General features: G+C 42.2%; 1 protein-coding gene across 3 annotated transcripts; it reads left to right on the top strand.

Moving 5' to 3' along the window:
* Positions 1-1708: 1708 nt before the first annotated feature.
* Positions 1709-22815, top strand: LOC132004881 (ATP-dependent RNA helicase DDX19B). Of its 3 annotated transcripts, XM_059381500.1 has the most exons (12): positions 1709-2171; positions 9187-9235; positions 10080-10133; positions 10903-11038; positions 11475-11567; positions 14324-14426; positions 14954-15068; positions 17824-18001; positions 18357-18594; positions 19086-19248; positions 19933-20124; positions 20519-22815. In XM_059381500.1, exons 1-12 carry the CDS (start codon positions 2010-2012, stop codon positions 20578-20580), a joined length of 1545 nt encoding a protein of 514 aa, XP_059237483.1. In that variant the 5' UTR covers positions 1709-2009; the 3' UTR covers positions 20581-22815. The 3 variants fall into 3 exon arrangements, with proteins under 3 accessions (XP_059237483.1, XP_059237485.1, XP_059237484.1); XM_059381501.1 differs by lacking the exon at positions 9187-9235 and having other exon boundaries at positions 2127-2171; XM_059381502.1 differs by lacking the exons at positions 9187-9235; positions 10080-10133 and having other exon boundaries at positions 2094-2171.
* The last annotated feature ends 1706 nt before the right edge of the window (positions 22816-24521 follow it).

Below are 24521 nucleotides of genomic sequence, written 5' to 3'. Positions count from 1 at the left end.
AAATTTGGGTGGGTTTTTTTTTTTTAAGATTTTATTTATTTATTTGACAGAGATCACAAGTAGGCAGAGAGAGAGGGAAGCGGGTTCCCCGCTGAGCAGAGAGCCTGATGCGGGGCTCAATCCCAGGACCCTGGGATCATGACCTGAGCGAAAGGCAGAGGCTTAACCCACTGAGTCACCCACGCACCACTGGGTTGTTTGTTTTTTAAATAGAGAAAGCAACACATGATAAAAAGCATTTATGAGAAGGATAAGCACCAAATTCAGGACAGCTGCTGTGTTGAGGGATGGTCATACAGGGGGCTTCAATCAAATCTTAATTGTTTTCTTTCTTAAGCCCTAAGGTGGGAACCTAGATGTTCATTGTATTATTCCCTTTCTTGTTTGTCTAAAATACAAATTTATTTTTTAAAGATTTTATTTATTTGAGACAGAGAGAGAGAGAGTGCACGAGTGGAGAAAGAAGCAGAGGGAGAGGGAGAAGCAGACTCCTGGCTGAGCAGGGAGCTCTCAGGACTCTGGGACCATGACCTGAGCTGAAAGCAGACGCTTAACCGAATGAGCCACCCAGGCACCCCTGAAATACAATTTTAAAAGGAAAACATGCACATAGAAACTAAATTTCAGAGGATGAAGTGTACACAACAAAAAGGAAGTCTTCTCTCACCCCACATTTCTAGATCCCTCGCAAGAAGCAACCACTGTTAACAGATTTGTGTGTCTCATACATTTCCTATAGTATCTACAAGCACATGAGGGTTTTCTTTTTCACAAGTGGATCCTATTGTATACAGTCCTGCACCTTGGATGATTTCTTTTTTAACGTAAAAATCCTTAACCTCCATTGGTCCTGTGATCAATATAATTTTGCCGGCAAAAGGATTGCTTCTGAATACGATGAGATGTTGTGGCTTCCCTGGCTGTGTGTGTGCCTTTTTCTTTTTGCATATCCTCCCCTATAGGTTCCAAAAAAATCTTCACCAAATTAACCCCTGCCAGGGTACAAGAGAAAAAGAATCATGGCAAACAGAGTATCATTTGGAACTGTTTTACCCTTTCCTGAACATTCTTACACTCTACAGGTAAAATTCCAGGTAGAGCCCACTATTGCTTGAAATAAATTCACTGGAGTAGAACAGCGGCAAACAGAAGTGGGGATTCATTTTCTCAGCTTGCAGGAAAATACCCAGCTTCTTTCTAGTTAAGTAACAAGGGGAGGAGACCTTGTTTATTTCCAGTTAAGGGAAAGCGAGTGTCACATTTAATCCTTATTTTACCTCTTCTAAAAGCCCAAGATATTTTTTCCTTTAAAAAAAATTCTCCCAACCACGCAACCAGCGCTGGGATTGCAACCCAGGCACAGGTAACTCCAAAAGTCATGACAGATGGGGAAGAGCTCCCTGGAATGAACTCATTTGCTCATTAAGCGGCTTTGCATGGCCCTTTCCCTCTACCTACTACCAATCTCTTCATCCCGGGCTCTTGTCAATCCCCGCAGGAATTGTGTCCTTCAGACTCAAACCTCTTTGCTTTTTCTAGTTTCCGATCCTTCTCCTGGAACGCATTTCCCTAGCACCTTGAGTATTTTTGAAGGTGAAATTCCTGTAAGTGGTATTGCCACATAGTCTACGGAACAAATTTTTAACCAAATGGTGTTTGACATGGCTGGTTGCCAATCCTTGGGCACTGAAAATTACCAACCTGAAGAGAAAAAGATGTTCCAATACGCTTTTGGTGGCTACTCTACTTGTAATGGTTCTTGACATATTCAATCTATATGAGCTTCTCTGCCGGCGTGCTGGGTGGGAATATGGTTTTGCTCGTGCGGTGGAGAGCCAGTTGGCAGCCAGCGTTTCCGGACGTTAGAAAAGAGCGTGAGCTAACCAAGGGTTAGGTCGGGGGCTCCGAAAGCGGTGGAAGTTACAGCTCGACGTGGGCGAGGCGGCTGGGTGGGCGCAGAGTCCTACGTCACTGCGGCGCGCCACTTCCGCTCCTCAGCCGCTGAGCGAATGACTTCTCCCTTGGTGGGGCTGGAGCTGGGCTTAGGGCGACCCGGGAGAGTCCACGATCGCGCCGCCCCAGCTAGCGAGTCTGTCTCACCAGCGCCTCGGACCATGGCCACCGATTCGTGGGCGCTGGCAGTGGACGAACAGGAGGCGGCGGCGGAGTCGGTGAGTTGACTAAAGCCGTAAAAGGGTCAGGGGGTCAGATTTGGCCGGGGATCATCCCTGGATAAGACACTAACTACTTTGGTCCGGACGGGTATGGGGTGCGTGTGAGGATGGAGGATGGAGCCTGGACCCTGAGCTGGCTTTGTTTATCCGCCTCCTGGGTTACGTAAGAGCAGGTGAGTACTCCCGTGGATGAAGAGCCCCAGCCGCCTGTCTTCCTGGAAGCAAGACTGATTGTACATTGCACTCTCCCCACTGGGGAGTATAATCACCTTTGTGTCTTTCTCCGCCTCTGGATTCTGAGCTTTCTGGGCTCTGTGACCGTGGCTTACTCCTCTTTGTGTACTTCTTTGCTTGCTTAGTGATGATGAATGACCTACTCTGTGGGCCCGGTAGTCAGTAAGTAAATCCTCTTCTCACCTTAACTTTGTTCCGGGGCTCACACACAGCAATCAAGATACGACTTAAACATGACTATGGAGAATTAATTCCTTCTACTTCAACACTCTTAAGTTCTGATAATGATTTGAACCTATTTCTGTTAGGCCTTGTATCTGTGAATTTCTTGAGAACAAGGACTTGGTCTTATTATATAACTGATAATAGATTATATGCACATAATTCGAAGAGTCAAATAGTTTTAGAATTTTTAAAAGGTTTTATTTGACAGACGGAGCGGGGTGGTGGGGGAGAGAACAAGCAGAGGGAGCGGCAGAGAGAGGGAGAAGCAGGCTCTCACGGAGCAGGGAGCCCGACATGGGGCTTGTTTCCAGGACCCTGGGATCATGGCCCCAGTGGAAGGCAGAGGCTCAACCAACTGAGCCACCCAGGTGCCCCAAGTCACACTTTTAAAAACTGGTTCCACCACCACCATTTTTTTCCCTCCTCAGAGACAACTAATAGTTCTGTTGGAGGTAATTTACATCATTGACCTCCTTGTTCTCCAAATAGCATGTTATGCTAGTTTTTGAACTTTCAGTTTAGCCTATTTACTGATTTTTATTCTTTCTCCATACTTTCTCCACCACCCATGCACACCTTCCCACTCCCTACCTTTTCATTATATTATAATTTCATTTAGATCAGTGTTTCATGTTTACATTACTAGTAACTTATGAATACTTTTACTTTCCTATAAAACTCTGTTTTTCCCTGGAATTTGTAATTGTCTTGCATTTTTGCTTCATGTTTTTTGTACTTATCACCAACTCAACCGCAAGCTCTTTGCTAATTGTTTAGTTTATCTCAGGATGTTCAAACACATTAAGTATTAGTTTGGAGCACCTAGGTGGCTCAGTCAGTTAAAGCTATGACTCTTGATTTCAGCTCAGGTCATGAGCTTGGGGTGGTGAGATCGATCCCCTCATGGGGATCTCCACTCAGCCTGTAGACTGCTTAAAATTCTTTTTCTCTCTCCATCTGCTTCTTCCCCCACCTCTCCCACTCTCTTTCTTTCTAAAATATGTAAGTAAATAAAATTTCATTAAAAAAGGTATTTTTTTAAAAAACTTTATTTATTTATTTGACAGAGATCATAAGTAGGCAGAGAGGCAGGCAGAGAGAGAGAGAGGAGGAAGCAGGCTCCCTGTGGAGGAGAGAGCCCGATGTGGGGCTTGATCCCAGGACCCTGGGATCATGACCTGAGTGGAAGGCAGAGAGGCTTTAACCCACTGAGCCACCCAGGCACCCTAAAAAAAAGTATTCTATTAATTCTGTTTCCCCCAGGTCTTTCAGCCTGCTTCATATTGGACTAGTTCTCCCTGTGCTTAGAGCAGAACTCATTTCAGGGACTGGAGGGACCAGGGCAGATTTCCCTTCGCTTTCATTCTGGGGATTCACTCTTCTCTTGTGTTGGATCCCCTCTCTTCATCTTTATTGATTTGGTGAAACCATTCATCAGCTTTCTGGAAGTATATCAGAAGTATTGTCGTTGTTGTTTTGTTTTAGATACTGTTGCATTTCTGGAAATACCTTATCTTGCCCTGTCACTTGGATAGTATTATAGCTGGGTGTAGAGCTGTAGGTTGGAAATTAATTTCCTAATAATTTTTAAATGCATTGTTTCGTTGCCTTTTAGACTTTATTGGTTACTGAGATGTCTGAGACCATTCTGATTCCTTATGTGACCTGTTTTTCCCTTTGTAAACTTGAACAATCTTCTGTTTGCTTCCAGTATACAGAACATTCCTGATAACTGGTATGGGTCTGTCTTCATCCATTTTGCTGGGCACTGGATATATCCTTTTTTTAAAAGACTTTAAGTAATCTCTATACCCAGTGTGGGGCTTGAGCACACACTCCCAAGATCAAGAGTTGGATGCTCTTCCAACTGAGCCAGCCTGGTGCCCCTGGGGGGGTCCTTTCAATCTGGAAAATTCTTATCCTTCAGTTATGAGAAATTTTCTTGAAAATTTTCATTTTTTGTTTCTCCCCCTTTGTTTTTTCTTTGCTCTTTCAAGAATTCTTACTAGTTGACCGTTGGATATCTCAGAGTGGCCCAATCATTAAGTCAAGTTTGTTGAGGTAAAATTTACATACACTAAAACTCACCTTGTAAAAAATAAATAAATAAAATAATAAAACTCACCTTGTTCTGTGAATTTTGACAAAGGCATTCAGTTGTGTAACCATCACAGCAATCAAGATACAAAACATTTCCACCACTGCCCAAAGTTCCCTTAAACTTTCGCATTCACTCCCTTCTCCCCACCCTTCTCTGGCAACTGATGATTTGTTTTCTGTCTCTTGAGATTTGTCTATTCTGGATATTTTATATAAGTTGAATCGTACAATATGTGGTCTGTTGTGTCTGGCTGCTTTCACGTAGCATAATGTTTTCAAAGTTCATCAATGTTGCAGTAGGTGTCATTCCTTTTTATTGCCAAATAATATTCCATTGTCTAGATATATCACATCTTATTTCTCTGCTTATCAGTGTCCATTGATGAGCATTTCTATTGTTTCTACTTTTTGGTTATTATGAATAATGTTGCCATGATTATTCATGTACAAGTTTTTGTATGGACCTTTATTTTCAAATCTCTTGGGTATACACCCACAAGTGGAATTACTGGATTATGTAACTCTATGTTTAACTTTTGAGGAATTGTCAGACTTTTCCAAAGTGGCTGCACCATTGTATCACCCTTAAAATAATTGCTTTCTATGAGATTAGTATTATCTGTGACAGGCACTATTGTGTAGAGGTTAAAACCTTAGCCTTTATAGCCAGACAGTCTAGGATTTGTATTGTAGGTCCATGGTTTACTAGTTCTATGACTTTGGGAAAATTGTTTAATCTTTATGTGCCTTGGTTTCCACATCTGTAAAATGGAGATAATCATAATACCTACCTCATTGAGTTATGGACATGCCTGTTATATGTGCAATGTAAGTAATAGCAGTTGTTGTTATTATGTATAAATCACAGTTCCAATGCAGGAATCTTTTTTTTAAGATTTTATTTGAGTGAGTGACAGCAAGAGAGGAAGTTGGGGAGGAGGAGAAGCAGGCTTCCTGCTGAGCAGAGAGCCCAGTATGGGGCTGGATTCCAGGACCCTAGGATCATTACCTGAGCCAAAGGCAGATGCTTCACTAACTGAGCCATCCAGGTACCCTGCAGGAATCTTTTAAATTACCTGTCCATATTGTATGGATTAGATAGTTGAACCTGGATAAGACTTGTGAATCTACTTAACCATGCACAGGTAAATTAGATCACAACTTTCCAAAACTGAGCAAATGAGTCAAGAAGCCTCTATTACCCTCTGCCTCATGGAACTCTCACTGAGGACACTGCATGACATAGGTAACACTGATGTGTGTAGTGCATAGTTACTGTATTTTAAATATTAAGCTTCATTCCTTATTTATTGTAGGTAAGAAAATACTAGATTCTATTTATATTTATTTCTTCATCCCCCAGTGGCTCCTGTCTTTGTTCTCCTTCTGTTCCATTGGGAAATTTCTTTTTAGAGGAGGGCAAACAGATAAGAAAACTGATGAGTATGACTATGTCCTCTACTTCACCATTTTGACAGAGATAATCCCTGTTCTCTATAGTTCACTATTAAATCTTTTATGTCTCAAGAATGCTTTCTCAAGTAGCTTTTGAATAAAATGTAGTGTGTAACTGTAGAGTTTTCAGTTATTTTAACATACCTTAAAAACTAAAGTATTAAAGGCATTGAAAATGTGGGTATTACAAAGTGGATGTTTTTGCTTTTTTGCCTTTCGGTTAATTTCAGAATGGTTTCTGATGAAGTTGCAAAAGAAACTGGTTTCTCCTTTTTGGTCCAAGTAAACAGCAAAGAAGGTATCTAACTGTACTTTCAATAGAAGTTTCAGCGTTCAGTTCACTGACACTGCACTGGGTAATACAGACATCACTGTCTCTGCTTTACAGGCTTTAAGGTCCTTATAGCCAAGGGAGGAGTTTGTTTTTAGATTCGCTGGACCCTCTACAGAATCCTGATACGTTGTAATCAAAACATCTGCTGGTTTCATTTACATTGTTGCTAACAACTTTACTACATATTGCATTTAGTTATTTTAACTGTTAACTTTATTTACTGTTAACTTCAGTTTGAACAATGTATCAACAAAACAATGGTTTGTCCTTTTTATCATTATTAAAATTTTTTGTAATAGATGTTTGTAACTCATTTATACTTCATTAACTCATTTATACCTCAGCCCTGTCATTTGCTTTAGCTAGCAATTTTCACCCTAGGAGTGAGTACTATTAAGTTTACTGTTGAAGTATTGCCAGTAAGTCAGGCAGTCTGTCTAGACTCGCTGTCTCTCTGTCCCCATCTTGCGCACTCTCTCTCTCTCTCTCCCTCTCAATAGATGTGGATACTATACTTAAAACAGGGTTTGTCAGCAGGATATGGAGAAGTGCTTTAGAGAAGATTAAAATATATTGAACACCTACTGTGTATCAGGCACTACGCTGGTCCCTTTATATTCATTATCTATTAGTGTGTTTGCTATCATTTGGAATTAAGGATTTTTACTGTTTTCTGATGATGTCCTTTTTTTTTTTTTTTTAAAGATTTTATTTATTTATTTCAGACAGAGATCACAAGCAGGCAGAGAGGCAGGCAGAGAGAGAGGAAGGGAGGCAGACTCCTTGCTAAGCAGAGAGCCCAATGCAGGGCTTGATCCCAGGACTCTGGAATCATGACCTGAGCTGAAGGCAGAGGCTTTTTTCTTTCTTTCTTTCTTTCTTTCTTTTTTTTAAGATTTTATTTATTTATTTGACAGAGAGAGATCACAAGTAGATGGAGAGGCAGGGAGAGAGAGAGAGAGAGAGAGAAAGGGAAACAGGCTCCCTCCTCAGCAGAGAGCCCGACGTGGGGCTCGATCCCAGGACCTTGAGATCATGACCTGAGCTGAAGGCAGAGGCTTAACCCACTGAGCCACCCAGGAGCCCCTGAAGGCAGAGGCTTTAACCCACTGAGCCTCCCAGGTGTCCCAATGATTTCCTTTTTTGCCAATTTCCTTTCTTGCCAGTCTCTCCAATATGTTCCCCCCTACTTCTCCCTCCCCTAACACCAAAGCAGAAACACCAGAAACTCCCTTTTCAGTTGGCAACAAAAGAAGTGTAGTTCCTCCAACCCTAACTAACCACCTATTAAAACAGACATTTGTGGGGCGCCTGGGTGGCTAAGTGGGTTAAAGCCTCTGCCTTCGGCTCAGGTCATGATCCCAGGGTCTTGGGATCAAGCCCCGCATCGGGCTCTCTGTGAAACAGGGAGCCTGCTTCCCTTCCTCTTTCTCTGCCTGCTGCTCTGCCTACCTGTGATCTCTGTCAAATAAATAAAATCTTTAAAAAACAAACAAACCAAAAAACAGACATTTGTTTCATTCTCTTGCCTTTCCCGGACTTAGAGGAAAGACAGAATGAACCCGAAAACATAAACCACCAGTGTAGGTGGTGTGTTAAGAAATACCCGTTTTTCCCTCTCTCTCTCTCTCTGCCTGCCTCTCTGTCTACTTGTGGTCTCTCTCTCTCTGTCAAATAAATAAATAAATAAAATCTTTTTAAAAAAAAAGAAAGAAAGAAAGAAAGAAATGACTACTCTTTAAAAGAGAAAAAGAAAAAATAGCCATTTTCATTGTTACCCATCACTAGATGAGGTCCTAAGCCCCACTTAATATTTTATGATTAGAGCACCTGCTTTGTGCTAGATCCAAAGATCAATTAAATAAAAAGATTCCTGTCTTTAAGGTATTTTCTTCCCCTCCCCTAGCATTTATGAGGTATAAGTGACAAAAGTATATTTTCATTCTAATAGAGGAGAAAAGTGCCATCACAATATGCCTAATTTATGGTGTTTTATCAAAGTCCTAATAATTCTTTGAAATGTCTCTTTGCTCTGTCCCTTCCTTTGTATTCCCACTTCAGCTAGGTATTTTGATTACACAGTGTGCCACGATGCCCCAGACTGCTCTGTTTAAAATATTAGATTTCCACTACAAGGCAAAAAACAAGGCAACCTGAATATGAGGGTGCGTATCTGCACATTGTGGTCCTGCAGCTCAAACCTACAGTGCAAGGGAGCGGACTCCCACCCACACACGGCTTTTGTTGCAGCCCTCCCCCTTGAAGTTCTCTGTCTGAAGTGTGACTGCATTTTCCAGTATCTTTTAAATTTTCCTGTCGTTTGGAATATGAGAGAATGACAAATGGTATTCTACTGAGAGTCTTTGTAATCAGAGCATTAAGCAAACTCATAAACTATAATTTTCTCTAGGGACTGTAATTAGGAAGTGTGGATTTTGAGTCATTTGTGTAACCAGTTTTTTTCTACTGCTGTGTTTATGGGAAATTTTGTTTATTTTCACTCAAACATTTAGTCGACCAAAGGAGCCCGGCAGAACAACTTAATGAATAGATCTTGAGAGTGGCTCATTTCTCCCCAGCTTCACTGGGGAGACTCTGTTGATACAAAATCTTTTAAGTCATTTTCCTGACACTTTCCCCCCTCCCCCCATATTCTCCATTTAGTTGAGCAGCTTGCATCTTAAGGAAGAGAAAATCAAACCAGATGCCAATGGTGAGTAAAAGCTAGTTTGAAAACAAATGTGATTTCCTTTAGTATTTCTGCTTTGACATAACTCTCTGGAAAAAAAGTTGTGTATGTACAAATAGGGGGCTGGCAGATACTGGCAGTCATTTGCTTTAGGAACTAAACTGGATTGTTTTGCTTTGTATTGTGCTTAAAATAAGCATAGGATGCCTAAGTGACTTATTTATTACCAAACTTATTGCTGACCATGAGAATATACAAAGTATGAACAACCTAAGAGTTAACCTATTGTCATTCTGAAATCGTATCTACCCAAATCCAAGATTTCCATTAAATTTTCATTGATGATGTACATATAGTGGGCGGGGGGTAGTAACACTTACCTCATTCCAAATTCATTTACAATCTTTTTCTGTAATTTTTTCATAACTACAACGTTGTGTGAATATACATTTCTATTAAACAATTTATATACATAGAATCTTAATGGCATTATAGTGTTCAAAACTGATGAAATACGGTTTGCACAAATATTCCTCTGTTGAGCATCAAGGTGGTTTGTGATCATTGCCTGCTGTGATCATCTTTCTATAACATTTCAGAAATACTGATGCTATGAGGGAAAGTCCCATTAATGTTTGATGTACCGTGAGAGGACTCGGAATAGGAAAGAACTGCATATAAGCAACACTGTTTCATACCTTTGTTTATTTAAGAACAATAAAATGGTTTCATCTGTGGCTTGGTTTCCTCATTTATTGTTCTGCTCCCCAGGCCTTTTACATTTCTAGTGTCTCATAGAATTTGAACTGTCTCTGCTGTTGGGTATAGTATGTGATATTGAATGACGGCCACTTTGTGTCTGATAAAGGTGCTGTTGTCAAGACCAATGCTAATGCAGAGAAGGCAGATGAAGAAGAGAAAGGTAACAGCCTAGCGCTATACCCATGAGATTCCACCATCTTAAGACAATAGATTGTTACCAGGCTTCATTTTTAGACCCAACTTGGCTTGACTTTAAAGGGAGTCATATTGCTAACACTCAACATGGTTGCTGATGAAGGAATTCTCAGTGGTTACATTTTAAAGAAATTTTACTTTGAACAACTGATGGGACTTCAGCAGCAGCAGCAGGAAATAAGCCCTGAATGATGATCTTTTACAGGGCATTATAAAAGAAATTTTAAGTTGAATCGCCGTTGTCTACTAAAGTTAATGCTACTTGAACACATTAAAAGTGGATAACAAAATACAAACAACTTATATGATATCAAGATACAAACTTTGTTAATTTCTGGGTTTTTTTTTTTTTTCCATTGTTGAGATGTGCTGGCCAAGCTAATAATTTTCAATGTTCTGTTGAGCACAAAGGAGGGAGTTAATACTTGGGTTTACATAGGAAGAATAGATAACCTCCAGAAAGGAGGGCTTGATAGAGAGTCCTGGAGAGGAATAGGAGTCCCCAATGTATGACACCAGTATCAAAACCTTTTTCTTTAATAAAGCAATTTTAATTCTATTTATAAATCAAAACTATGATATATCCTGAATTATAAGTCCTAGCATACATACATGTAAGTGCTTAAAATGCCAATGAAAAGTGAATTCAGATGAGCTCATGGTGGATTTCATGGCCTTTAAAAATTCTTTGCTTAAAAAAAAATATATATTCTTTCCTCTCTTTTTCCTGACAGAGGACAGAGCTGCTCAGTCCTTACTCAACAAGCTGATCCGAAGCAACCTGGTGGATAACACAAACCAGGTGGAAGTCCTGCAGCGGGACCCGAACTCCCCGCTCTACTCCGTGAAGTCCTTTGAGGAGCTTCGGCTGTGAGTGATTACTTTTGGACTCTCCCCTTTGTGTTAGATACAGATTAACATTGTTAGTACGTGTACATACGTGTACACACACACACTTTTTTTTTTCCACAGCAGAACATTTTTAGCTAATACAAATTTATCTTTTTACTTTATTTATTTATTGGTATAAAAGGTGATTTTATTAAAGGAGGAGCACAGGATCCATGGGCAGAAAGAGCTGCTGCCAGCCAATACAAATTTAATCAAAGAATTTAGCTACTTTGGGCTATTAAGTAAAATTTCTAGCTAAAGTGAATTGTGCAAAGTGCACAGTTCAAGTATTATTAATTGTAAATAAACTGTGTGTAACAACAGTAAGAAAGAGAGAAAAAAAAAATCCCTCGGATATCTGGCTTCTTTCCTCAACCAAAGAGATGGTGACTTTCATCTTTAACTGTTTTCCCAGGAAACCACAGCTTCTCCAGGGAGTCTATGCCATGGGCTTCAACCGTCCATCCAAGATACAAGAGAACGCACTGCCTTTGATGCTTGCTGAGCCGTATGTGTCCTGATAGAACTCTACCCCATTTTTAATTTTCTGTTTTTTTTAAATTTCTATTATTTTAAAAATCTATACTAGGAACACATGTTTATTTTAGAAAAGTTAGAAAATAATTTAAAAATAAGAAAAATTGTTTGTAATCTTCCCCAACCTACTATACTAACATTTGGAGACTTCTAGACTTTTTAAAAATAAACTCACATATTTATACCTTTTTTAAAAAACGGAACCATATAAAATCTTACGTGCTTTTTTAAAAACTTAGTGAGATGATCATCCTTTGTTGGTAAATAAACATTTATCATTCATACACACCTTGCTTTCATTAGATGGATAGATAGAATTTATTGTGTCAGAAACAGTAAGCAAAAACCAAGCAGGGTTCTGGGAGATCAGAATAGGTTAATTACCAAGGTTGTTTTGTAGTGCAGTGCTTTTCATACTTTCATAGGGACATGAATCTCTTGGGAATTTATTAAAATGCAGATCCTCATTTCAGTCCCTCTGAGGTTCACTATTTCCTAGAAGCTTCTAAGTGATGCTGATGCTACTAGTTTCAGACCACATTTTGAGCAACAAGATTCAAGAGCATGTGGAGCTTTTCATAAAAACTGATCCCTACATTATATATGATTATGGAAAGTTGTATTGCATCTGATCCTAAATCCTGAAACTCCTTTCATAGAGTCTAAAAATAGAAATTTTAGGTCTATATTAAAGTTTTCTTTGTTCTGTGTCAAAACGGTGCCTTTTTTCACTTGATCTTAGCCAGAAGCCTGAGAAGCAATTAGTGACTTTTTTCATGATGAATAATGTCTTTTTTTTTTTTAAAGATTTTATTTATTTGACAGAGAGGAATCACAAGTAGGCAGAGAGTCAGGCAGAGAGAGGAGAGCGCACCCGATGCGGGACTCGATCCCAGGACCCTGAGATCATGACCTGAGCCAAAGGCAGAGGCTTACCCCCCTGAGCCACCCACGCACCCCAAATAATGTCTCTTTTTAACTTGACATTTTGAGCATCTATGAAAGCACTGGGATCTACAAAAAGCGAATGACCAGTGTGAAACAAATACTCCATTTATGCATCTCTTAAGTATGTTCAATTTTTAAAATCATCAATGTTAGAAGACACCTGAGAGAATTATCTAGTACCTCTCTAACAAATATGTATTGAGTGCAGGTGTGTAACAGATACTATTCTAGGCACTTGGTTACATTAGAAAACAAAACAGACCAAAATTCCTGTCTTTAAGGAGCATGGTCTGGAGTATAAATCATTTATTTTTATTAAAAATAAATAAGATATATAGTGTATAGTTTGTTAGATAAGTTATAAATGTAATTAATGCCACTGAATTGTACACTTAAAAGCTGTTTTTAAAAAAAGTGATAAATACTGGGGGATCTGGGTGGCTTAGTCAGTAAAGTTTCTGCCTTTAGCTCAGGTCATGATTCCAGGGTCCTGAGATCAAGCCCCACATCAGGGGCTCCCCCAGCTTGTGCTCTCTGTCTGTGGGTCAAATGAATAGATAAAATCCTTTTTTTTTTTTAAGAAAAGTGATAGGTGATAAAAAAAAGAAGGTGATAAAAAAAAAAGATGATAAATACGAATAAGAAAAAGAAACCATAATAAGGGAGATCAGGAATACCAAGGGAACTGATTGCAGTTTTCCCCCAACATTATATTACGAAAACTGTCAAAAAAAAAAAAAAAACAAAGTTGAAAGTTTTTTGTTTGTTTGTTTGTTTGTTTTTAAGAGAGAGCACACAAGTCGGTTATGGAGGAGCAGAGAGAGAGGGAGAGAGAGAATCTTAGCAGGCTCCACGCCCAGCACAGAGCCCCACAAAGGGCTAGATCTCATGACCCTGAGATCATGACCTGTGCTGAAATCAAGAGCTGGACAGTTAACTAACTGATCTATTCAAGTGCCCTAAAGTTGAAAGGATTTTATAGTGAACACTCATATGTCCCCCATCTAGATAGCAGTCACTAACATTTTACTAAACTTTATCACATATCTACCTACCAATACATAATTTTTAAGGCATTTCAAAATAGGCTACAATTTTAATCAAGTGCTTAGGGTATGATCTCATCAAGTAGGTGATGTGTGAGCAAAGCCTTGAAGGAGAAGAGAGAGCTGACATGTCATCTGGGGACAGCTGTCCCAGCAGAGTACAGAAACCCTGGGACGGGGGCATGGCTGGCTTGCTTTTGGGGCAGCCCCAAGGCTTCTGTAGTGGGATGAGTAAGGGAGCCCGTGGGAGGAGCTGAAAACAGAGAACTACTAGGGAGCCAGATCAGGTAGGACCTTGTAATGCAGAAGGATTTGCACTTTTACTCTGAATGAAATGGGGGAGTGACTGGAAGGCTTTTGAGCAAAGCAGTGACATGAGCTGACTCACATTTTATTTTTATTTATTTATTTATTTTTTAAGATTTTATTTATTTATTTGACAGACCGAGATCACAAGTAGGCAGACAGGCAGGCAGAGAGAGAGAGAGGAGGAAGCAGGCTCCCGCTGACTCACATTTTAAAAGAGTCACTGGCTGCCCTGTCAAGAATAAGAGATAGGGAGTGCTTTAAATTCCACTAGTCTTCTCTCTGTGGTGCTTGGTGTTTGTGGTACTAGCATGTGATAACTACTGCAGCAATCAAAGCCTCCTACCATAAACTCATTTATTCTTCACTGTTACTAACTAAAAGGGTACTTAAGATGTAAGCCCCTAAACAATGTTTTCTTGTGCAGCCCACAGAACTTAATCGCCCAGTCTCAGTCTGGTACTGGTAAAACAGCTGCCTTTGTGTTGGCCATGCTCAGCCAAGTAGAACCTGCAAACAGATACCCCCAGGTAAGGGCTTGGTGAATTTGGATTTTCTGTCGATGTGTAGCTAGAAATTACATGTGATGGATTGAAAGCCAAAATGCATATTACTTTTTACATAAACAGAACCCCTTGTCGAGCACAAACAATATGGTTGACCTTCTGGTAGCAACACGCATCCTGTTCCCTTTCCATGGTTTGCCAGTTCTGAGATTTTGCTGATAGGCTTGGCACCTTTACTTTCAGGAAAGACCTCTTCTATCTACAGCTATCATCCTCTGGAAAGTTCTGAGAACTTCCTGAGTAAATGAAAAGGAAGCTAATCTCCACCTGAGATTTCAGATCCTTGTTCACATGTGGGTTTTGTATTCCTATAGCCAATAGCTATTTTCAAGTGTATTTACCCAACCAGAGTTCTAACCTGTGACTTTGCAGCATGAAGAATCAAATGGCGTGCACTTTAATGTTCTTCTTCAGCGTCAGCTGGAGGAGTAAGTCCTGATGGTGATTCCCCACTGCCCTTGAGATCTCACTCTGCACTTTCTCCCTGCCAGTGTCTGTGCCTCTCCCCAACTTACGAGCTCGCCCTCCAAACAGGAAAAGTGATAGAGCAGATGGGCAAATTTTACCCTGAACTGAAGCTAGCTTATGCTGTCCGAGGCAATAAATGTGAGTATGAATATGTGATCCTAATTCATTAAGCTAACAACTTCTATTTCTTTTTTTTTTTTTTAAGACTTTATTTATTTGACAAGAAAGAGACACAGTGAGAGAGGGAACACAAGCAGGGGGAGTGGGAGAGGGAGAAGCAAGCTTCCCAACAAACAGGGAGCCCGATATGGGCCTCAATCCCAGGACTCTGGAATCATGACCTGACCCAAAGGCAGACGCTTAATGACTGAGCCACCCAGGCGCCCACAACTTCTATTTTTAAAAATTTCAAAACATACACAGTAGTTGAAATAATAAAAATTAACATTTCACTTAGACTTGAAAACTTGACATTTGCTAAATTTGCTTTATGTGTGCATGTTCTGGGGGAACCATCTGAGAGTAAATTGCAGACATTGTGGTATTTACTCCTAAATACTTAAGCCTGGAGGCACCTGGCTGGCTCACTCAGGAAAGCATGTAACTCTTGACTTCAGGGTTTTGTGTCTGAGCCCCACATTTGGTGTAGAGATTACTTAGAAATAAAATCTTGGGGCATCTGGATGGCTACCAGTCGGTTAAGCATATGACTCTTGATTTCAGCTCAGGTCTTAATCTCAGGGTTGTGAGTTCAAGTCCCACATTGGGCTCCACAAACAGAGTGGAGCCTACTTAAACAATTTTTTTTTAATCTTTTTTTTTTTTTAAAGGATTCCATTCATTTATTTGTCAGAGAGACTGAGCACAAGCAGAGGGAATGGCAGGTAGAGGGAGAATGAGTCTCCCTGCAGAGCAAGGAGCCCCATGTGGGTCTTGATTCTGGGGCCCTGGGATCATGACCTGAGCTGAGGGCAGATGCTTAACTGACTGAGCCACTGAGGTGTCCCTTAGGGAAATCTTTAAAAAAAAAACTTTTTTAATAAATACTTTAGCATGCATCTCACAGTAAGGACATTCTTTTTTTCTTTTTTCTAAGATTTTACTTATTTATTTGACAGAGATCACAAGTAGGCAGAGAAGCAGGCAGAGAGAGAGGAGGAAGCAGGCTCCCTGCCGAGCAGAGAGCCCGATGTGGGGCTAGATCCCAAGACTCTGGGATCATGACTTCAGCCAAGGCAGAGGCTTTAACCCACTGAGCCACCCAGGTTCCCCACAATAAGTACATTCTTCAGGATATCCATAAAACCCTTATCACAACCAAGAAAATTAGGAGATTCTCTAATAACTAGTATCTAGTCCATTTTTATTTTTCCCTAATAGTCCCAAAAGTCCCATGGTCTTTATGGCTGTTTTGTTTTTGAACCAAGATCAAATTGGTGTGAATGCACTGCATTTGATGTTGTATCTCTTACGTTTCTTTAAATCTAGAATAGTCCCTCCACCTTCTCCTCCCCCCTACTTCTGACTTTTTGAATGGTCCAGACCAACTGCTTATAATACTGTACATTCTGGTTTTGTTTAATTGCCCGATTTCTTTTTAATGTCATCAGAAGAACAAAAATGTTCCTGAACATTCATGACCATTAACTCTGGCATTTAATTTTTTAATTGAATTATAATTAACAGTTTTATTAGTTTCAGCTGTATAATATAATGATAGATCAAGTCTGTATTTTTCTCAGTTCTCATCAAAATAAGTGTAATAAATGTAAAAGATAATCCCCCTTATCTATTTCACTCACCTCCCTACCTAGCTCCCCTATGGCAAATCTGTTCTCTGTATTTAAGAGTCTGTTTTTTGTTTGGAGCTTGTTTTTATTATTCTTTCTTTATTCATCTTTGTACTTTTGTTTTGCAACAAATTAACAATATTTAAGTAATATAAAAACTGTTGAAAGTTTGGCTGTGAATCTTTCACATGTGTAACTATGACTCACAAATCCACTCAGCGTACAATACCAACTAATACCAACTTGAAGTTGCTTCTAAAAAGTAATACAATTACAAAACTTAGTGGAAGATGATCATAAACTTATTACGTAAATTGGTTGCAAACTGGGTTGAAGTTAGAATGCCAGAGTCTGAATAACTTTTCTGGGAGGCAGTAATTGGTTTAAGAAAGAAGCAGCATTTATTAGCTTTGAATTGACTCAACATTCACATTTGGGCAAAACTTTGGCAGTGATTAAGAGGGAGATTGTGTATGTCAGTTCATGATTGTAATTAGGAGACTTAAATTCAATATATAGGTGCCATCTAATTCAAAACGAAGAGGCAAATCTCAGTTTCAAACCACACAGAGTCAAGAATGTGCCATGGTGGGCTGGGCCTTGTTTGGGGAAGCACTTTACCTAAGAGAGGCATTTTGTGCTTCTTTGAGAAAGCAAAGCCATTCATGATGAATCCTATTTTCTGACCTGGGCAAGGGTGTGTGAAGGCAACTGGCTTGTTTGATGTAGGTGCCAGGATAGCTGAGGGGCAGAGTGCACTGGAGAGAGCGGTGAAAGTCTGCTTGTGAGAAGTGCAACCCTGGGCTGGGGGAATGATGCTGACAGAGAAGAAATAAACAACAGATCCTCCTTGAAAGAGAACTGGATGACTACAGAGAACGGACAAGAACACTACTGAAGAGGCTTTCATCTTGTCACTGTTTCTATCCTGCGTCTTTTCAGCATTATTAAAAGCTGTGGTGATATTATAACCTTACTTTAAGATATTAATGCAAACATCAAAACAGTTGACATTAAAGTACAGCATAGCTTTAGATTTTTCTCAGAGAGGAAAGCTGGCTTTACCATGGAAAATACCCACAGAAAACATCTTGTCTCCACAGTGGAACGAGGTCAGAAGGTCAGTGAGCACATTGTCATCGGCACCCCTGGGACTGTTCTGGACTGGTGCGCCAAGCTCAAGTTCATTGACCCCAAGAAGATCAAGGTGTTTGTTCTGGATGAGGCTGACGTGATGATAGCTACTCAGGGCCACCAAGATCAGAGCATCCGCATCCAGAGGTAGGAACTCTTGAGTCAAGAGGAACTTCTCAGCCTCCTGATCTGCAGCATCTTCTCCTTTTACTTCAAACACCTCTTCTTGCTCCTGTCGGGTTCTTTATCTAGTACCTCCAGAAGCATTTGTTTGATGGGCCACTTCCTCATCAGCACTGACTGGGGTTGAGGAAGGAGACTTAGGGAATCTAACCCCAGCCCCATTCCTGCCCCGTGGCTGCTCTCACCTCTTCCCCGCTGTTCTCCTCCCGCTTTCGCTGTTTTCCTGGGCACGTAGCCCATGCAAGCCCCGGGCCGCTGTCTTCTGTTCGTTCCAGAAAAGACTCGGGATCATGCCCCGTACCTGGGTCTTCCCTTGCAGGATGCTGCCCAGGAACTGCCAGATGCTGCTTTTCTCTGCCACCTTCGAAGACTCTGTCTGGAAGTTTGCCCAGAAAGTGGTCCCAGACCCAAACATTATCAAGTTGAAGCGCGAGGAGGAGACACTGGACACCATCAAGCAGTATTATGTGCTGTGCAATAACAGAGATGAGAAGTTCCAGGCCTTGTGTAACCTGTATGGGGCCATCACCATCGCTCAGGCCATGATCTTCTGCCATGTGAGTAGCAGTGGCAGCAGCAGCTCTGGAGGGTGTGCCAGCCCCTTCTCTCAGCCAGCGCCACCTCAGTGCTGAGGCGGGCCAGCTGTCCTGTGTGGCCAGAAAGGAAATGATGAATCACCTCCACCTGCCCCAGGGAGTATTCTCAGACTTAACTAACGAGTTATGAGGGAAAGACAAGATTTGAACCTTCTTTGGTCCCGCTTCTTTGAAATAACTTGGAAAAAACTCCAAATAACATCCAGTGAAATAATTATATAAAACATTAGAGACTTTTGGCTCACACCACACACTTCCTAGCGGAACACTAAGATGATTTAAGTAATTAATCTAAAAAAATGACAGGGCTAGAAGTATTTTTGAAATTGGTAAGCCTACCCTGATGACTGAACTCAGCAGGTCTTCATGTACTTTTAATGGCAACAAGCCACTTTTTGCTGTTATCTTTTTCTTTAACAAGTCTCTTCACTTAAAACAATTCTGTTCTCCAGACCCGCAAGACAGCGAGCTGGCTGGCAGCAGAGCTCTCCAAAGAAGGCCACCAGGTGGCGCTGCTGAGTGGCGAGATGATGGTGGAGCAGAGGGCTGCGGTGATCGAGCGCTTCAGAGAGGGCAAAGAGAAGGTGCTGGTGACCACCAACGTGTGTGCCCGCGGTGAGCAGAGAATGTGTCTGTCCGCCAGGCCCCGGGTAGCCAGGGAGTCCTCTACGGGGCGCTCTGTCGGTTTGGGGGAGTCCACGTGGGCTTGGTTCTCTCCTGGAGATACCGGACTCCCCCCGCAGCTAAGAACTGTCACAGAAGCCAGAGGCGCTGATGTACTGGAAGGACACGGAGCAGCAGCTCACTGGCCCAGGATGGTGTCTGCTCTCTTTGGGGCCCCCACGGAGGTTTCGGCTGCGTTTTCTGATACTTGTGTCTAGCAGAAGCTCTCTCTCTCTCTTTTTTTTAAAGATTTATTTATTTGACAGACAGAGATCACAAGTAGGCAGAGAGGCAGGCAGAGAGAGAGGAGGAAGCAGGCTCCCTGCTGAGCAGAGAGCCCGATGCGGGGCTCGATCCCAGGACCCTGGGATCATGACCCAAGCTAAAGGCAGAGGCCTTAACCCACTGAGCCACCCAGGCGTCCCAGAGGCTCTCTTCTTGAGGTCGTAATTTTGTCAGCACTTGCCGAAGTTCTCTTTCCCTCTGGGTTCTGCTGCATGCCCCCGGTCCCCGAATCCCAGAGCCGGCCAGCCCCAGACGCTTCCTTCCAGTCGAAGCTGGTGTGTTCCAGCCTCACTTGGTGGGCAGGGATTTTCGGTTCCTGTTCTGACTGCTCTGCACCTGCCTTTCATGCAGGTATTGATGTTGAACAGGTTTCTGTTGTCATCAACTTTGACCTCCCCGTGGACAAGGACGGGAACCCGGACAACGAGACCTACCTGCACCGGATCGGGCGCACGGGCCGCTTTGGCAAGAGGGGCCTGGCAGTGAACATGGTTGATAGCAAGCACAGCATGAACATCCTCAACAGAATCCAGGAGCATTTTAGTGAGCGCCTGGGAATGGCCCCCGGGGAGGGGGGAAGGGTCGGTTCTCCCGTGGCCCTGAGAGAGGCCCGTGTCCTTGTCACACAGTCCCCTCCTTTCCTACAATATGGAAGTTCTCGAAGAGCACACCTGGCAAGTTTTCAGGGTCAGGGATGCAAAGGACAGTGCCCCCCTGGCCCGGCCGAGGGACCTAGGGCTCTCTCTGTCCCTCACTTGAGCACCGGGAGGCTTTGGGGTCAAGTGCAAGACTGCTATGGCCAGAGGTATGGTCCTGTTCCTAGGCCGGGCAGAACGCTGTGTTTCCTCTCTCCCTGCCATGCTGTCCCTTTCCTGGGTGTGTGTCTCCATGGTAGACCCGCACTGATTTCTCTCTGAATTCTCATTTTCCTCCTCAGATAAGAAAATAGAAAGACTGGACACAGATGATTTGGACGAGATTGAGAAAATAGCCAACTGAGACGCTCCACCAGTCACCAGTGCCCACCCCGGCACTCCGCCTGCATGGGAGACCAGTGCTTTCACGGCACAGGCCTCGACAGTCACCACAAAGACAAAAGCAGAGGAGAGAGAAACTACCTACCTCATTTTAAATTACGTTTGGACTCGACAAAAATTGTGCAAATAATGGGGGAAGGTAGAAAAAAATTGTTTACACAACTTCTGAAGATTAGGCGTGAATACAGAGAAATTTACTTTTTGGAAATTCCGTCTTCTTTTCCCCCATCTAAATGCTGTGTCTAATCACTGCTCAAGATCCTTGTGGCAGCCCCTGCCTATTCTCTGGCCAGAAGTGTTCAGAACATCCTCAAGCAGAATAGAGGTGAAGAGGGACACAGAGACCCCAAGTAGGACAGATATATCAGCCAGCCATCATGTTTATTGTATGGCATGAGGCCTGTAAGCTGGTGCTCTGGATGTGGGGTGGTAGAGCTCATCTGAATGTTGTCATCTCCCTCTGTCCTGCTGCCCACACCAGGAAGGTATGTGCTTAGCATGGACCAAAGTGCCACCCTGAGACTTCGGTGTATGCAGATTTGTGCTGCAGGACCACAACCTCCTGGTTCTCATCAGCAGGTGCAATGGTGCACATGATTCCTGGTAGGTCCCTTGCATGTGCTTGAGCAAGGCCTGTGCACAAGTCATCGTGGAGAGTTAGCGGTGACCTGAGCTTGCCACACATCCTGGGCTCACAGGCATTTGCAGCATATTTTTTATAATCTCTATTGTCACCTTGACCCCTTAGGAGCCCCAAGCAAATAAAAGGTGATCTAAGGTTTGGATCTTCAGTGAAAATTACAGCTTCCAATCACTTGTGGCCAGCTTCAAGGCAGCTCCAGAAGTGGTCAGCAGTAGTCACAAATACTTTGTCTCCAGATCCCAGAAGGCAAGATTTGTCAGAGCTGGGGTATTATTTCAGTTATTTGCCGTCCTGGTTGTGAAGCGATTCCAAACGTCTGTGTTCACAGTTCTTGGAATACAAGGAGTGCAATAAGGGACTAGAAGGACTGTGGTCATTCACCTGTGCAAGGCCGAAGTAACTGCCAAGGAACTGGCTCCCTCCTTACTGGGCATCTTTGTGCAGAACAGTCCAAGCAAATACTAGTGATGGACGCTTTTCAGACCCGGCCTAAGCTGATGGTACCCACAGAATGACAAAGCAAGGATGAGATGAAACGGAGACCCCAGTCACAAGGAGTCCTCTCCAGTTCTTTGACCTTGATATAGAATGGGTAATTTGTCTAGGCCCAGGCCTGGAAGAGGGATTTTCTATGATGAGAACTGCTCCAATCCCAGATTTTCCTTGTGTTTTCATGTTTTAGGGCCAGATCTGTTTCCTGGAAGGGAAGGTGCTAATACCAGCCTCCAGGTGGTTTCCTTAATTGGACATTACAGATGCTGCAGACAGACTGCCAATCCGCCACCCCAGTGGGCATTTGACTGTTGAGTGTTCTCTGCTTCTGGCCAACTGTGACCCACATTGCGAATCTCTTGAGAAGAAGTTTTTGTCTCCTACCCCCTGCAGTGCTGTGGACCAACCCTATAATAACTAAATCAAAGGCAATAATTAAAGGAGTACTGACTCCTCACAAAGCTGCAGGGTGACCTCCATTTCCCCTCTTCTCACAACATTTGTAACCTGCCTACTACATAGCCCTAAATCTAAGGAGGAAAAGGGGAAGGGATAGGCCTCGGACTTCTCAGTACTAGGAGTAAGTAGGTATCTGGTAGAAGTCTAGATCAACAGTTTTCCATCTGGGGGCTTGGACTCTAAGAATTCACTAGATGGGTTTCATGGAGTCTATGAAGTATGTGCCATATCTTGAATTTAGATGCATTTTCCTGGGGTGAGACTCCCAAAGGAGTGTTATGCTGGCTGTGCAGTGTCACCCCAGTGTCACTGCAGCCCATATTTCTTCACGATCCATATTCATCCTTGCCAGAGCTTGGCTCCCAGGGTTCAGTGGTCCACAGCTGCCTCTGACTATGTGCTGTTTTGAGATACCACTGATGTACTGAAAATGTACTTGGTAAGCTTCAGTCCCCAGAGTTTCTCTTATTCTTTTTGGTAAGTTCTCATGTATGGAATGATAAACTGTCCTAGAACAGAGAAACTCAGCTGGAAAAAGAGATTTTTGGTCCAATGGAAGATTCTGGATATGTTCATCCATAAACAATGGATTTTTTATTGGGATTTTCTGGAGTGTCATTGAATGGCTGTGTGCATAAGAACCGTCAATTGCTGATGTATTTCTTACTGATGTTAAATGAATTATGAAGTATGCATGTTACTAGGATACCATTAATGAGTATAAAAAGTAAGTTTTGGGTTGCTGGAATTAGTGATCATGCTTAAGTCGAGACACTTAAGATTCCATAGGTTAGTCATTACCTGATCCTACTACTACATGTCAAAATTACCATTGCTCCAGCATGAACAGTTTCAATGTCTCTATAGGCCAAGGACCCCTCTCGGTTGCCAGAGTGCTCCTCACATTCCTTTTTTCCTGCTGGTAAACCCAGAGAACACTGGCTACCTAATCAGAAAGACGGCAGATGGCAGTAAAGACAAAGTCCTTACATTCTATTCTTCTAGTCCTAGGAAAGAAGTACAAATAGGCCTTGGAAGCAGGTCTTCTCCCCTTGTTTCATCTTGTTTATTATTTAACATGAAGGCAGTTTCATTCAGTGTCAATGGTATTCAGAAATTAAGGATTTCTGAGGCTAGGGGTTTCATAAAGGAGTGGAGTTTGCTTCTGAGAGAAAAGTTACAAGGAGAGTGCTGTAGGCAATGGAAAGTAATATTAAAACTAAAATAGCTTCCCCAGGGGGCACCTGGGTGGCTCAGTGGGTTAAGCCTCTGCCTTCATCTCAGGTCATGATCTCAGGGTCCTGGGATCGAGTCCCGCATCGGGCTCTCTGCTAAGCAGGGAGCCTGCTTCCTCCTCTCTCTCCCTCTCTCTCTGCCTACCTCTCTGCCTACTTGTGATCTCTTTCTGTCAAATAAAATAAATAAAATCTTTAAAAAAAAAAATAAATAAAATAAAATAGCTTCCCCAGGATAAACCTAGCATACTGGAAGGGCAGTGAGAAGGGCAGCTTCGCCATGTGACAGAGAAGTCTTGTTAGGTACAAAACGAAAACTTGAACAGTGTTTGGATTTATTAGTGAACAGTCAAAGATTGTTAAATCACATAAAGGGAGTGATTAAATTAGTGGGGTTATTTTTTGGGGGGGGTCTAGCAGAGGTTTGTAGGATATGTTGGAGCTGGGAAAGGCAAGCATCTGAGAAAACAGTTTGAAGATGATTGTGTAGTCCCATCACACAGCAAGTGCCAAGGTTGTACTGAAAGCACAAAAGAAGTGGACTAGACGGTTATCACAGAAAAAATGATGGGCTTTTATACCTGCTTATTATTCCAAAAAGGATTTGTGGAAAGATCCACTGTGCAAAATAATTCTGGGAAGAAGCCCAAAGGGAAGGTTTGGAAAGAACAGATGCATCAGGGTTGAGTCTCATACACAGCATGTATGATTTCAGGCCTGTCACCTCTACAAGCAGGGACTTGGGTCCCTCTTCAACATCTTGTAGATTTCAGGGGTCTTCACGTTTTTCTTGGTCTTAGACACAAATGTCAGGTTCTTGGGAACTCTGCGGTTTTACCTGACTTGACTTTTTCTGCTTGAGAATGATTATTCTTTATCCTGTTGATTGAATCAGATTGCAGCATCTTCTAAAAATGATATAATGGAGGTGAGGGAACTAGAGGGGCTGATGCTAGGAGGCTCCAGGACCCTGCTTTCCCAGTCCTGCATCTGGAACAGGGTTTTCCCAGAATAACTTCAAACACCTTGTTGGAAGTTAGTCCAGGTGGAGATCTGTTTAGAGGGTATCTGTCA

The sequence above is a fragment of the Mustela nigripes genome, chromosome 17 (genome assembly GCF_022355385.1).
Source record: "Mustela nigripes isolate SB6536 chromosome 17, MUSNIG.SB6536, whole genome shotgun sequence".
NCBI lineage: Eukaryota > Metazoa > Chordata > Mammalia > Carnivora > Mustelidae > Mustela > Mustela nigripes.
Note: the sequence above shows the minus strand (reverse complement) of the source record. Positions and strands in the feature narration are given on the sequence as shown.

Excerpts from the sequence above, each read along its gene's own strand:
- LOC132004881 (XM_059381500.1), top strand. The coding sequence starts at position 2,010 with ATGACTTCTCCCTTGGTGGGGCTGGAGCTGGGCTTAGGGCGACCCGGG. Across the intron at positions 2,172-9,186 it reads AGGAGGCGGCGGCGGAGTCG|TTGAGCAGCTTGCATCTTAA; the intron begins GTGAGTTGACTA and ends TTCTCCATTTAG. Across the intron at positions 10,134-10,902 it reads GGCAGATGAAGAAGAGAAAG|AGGACAGAGCTGCTCAGTCC; the intron begins GTAACAGCCTAG and ends TTTTCCTGACAG.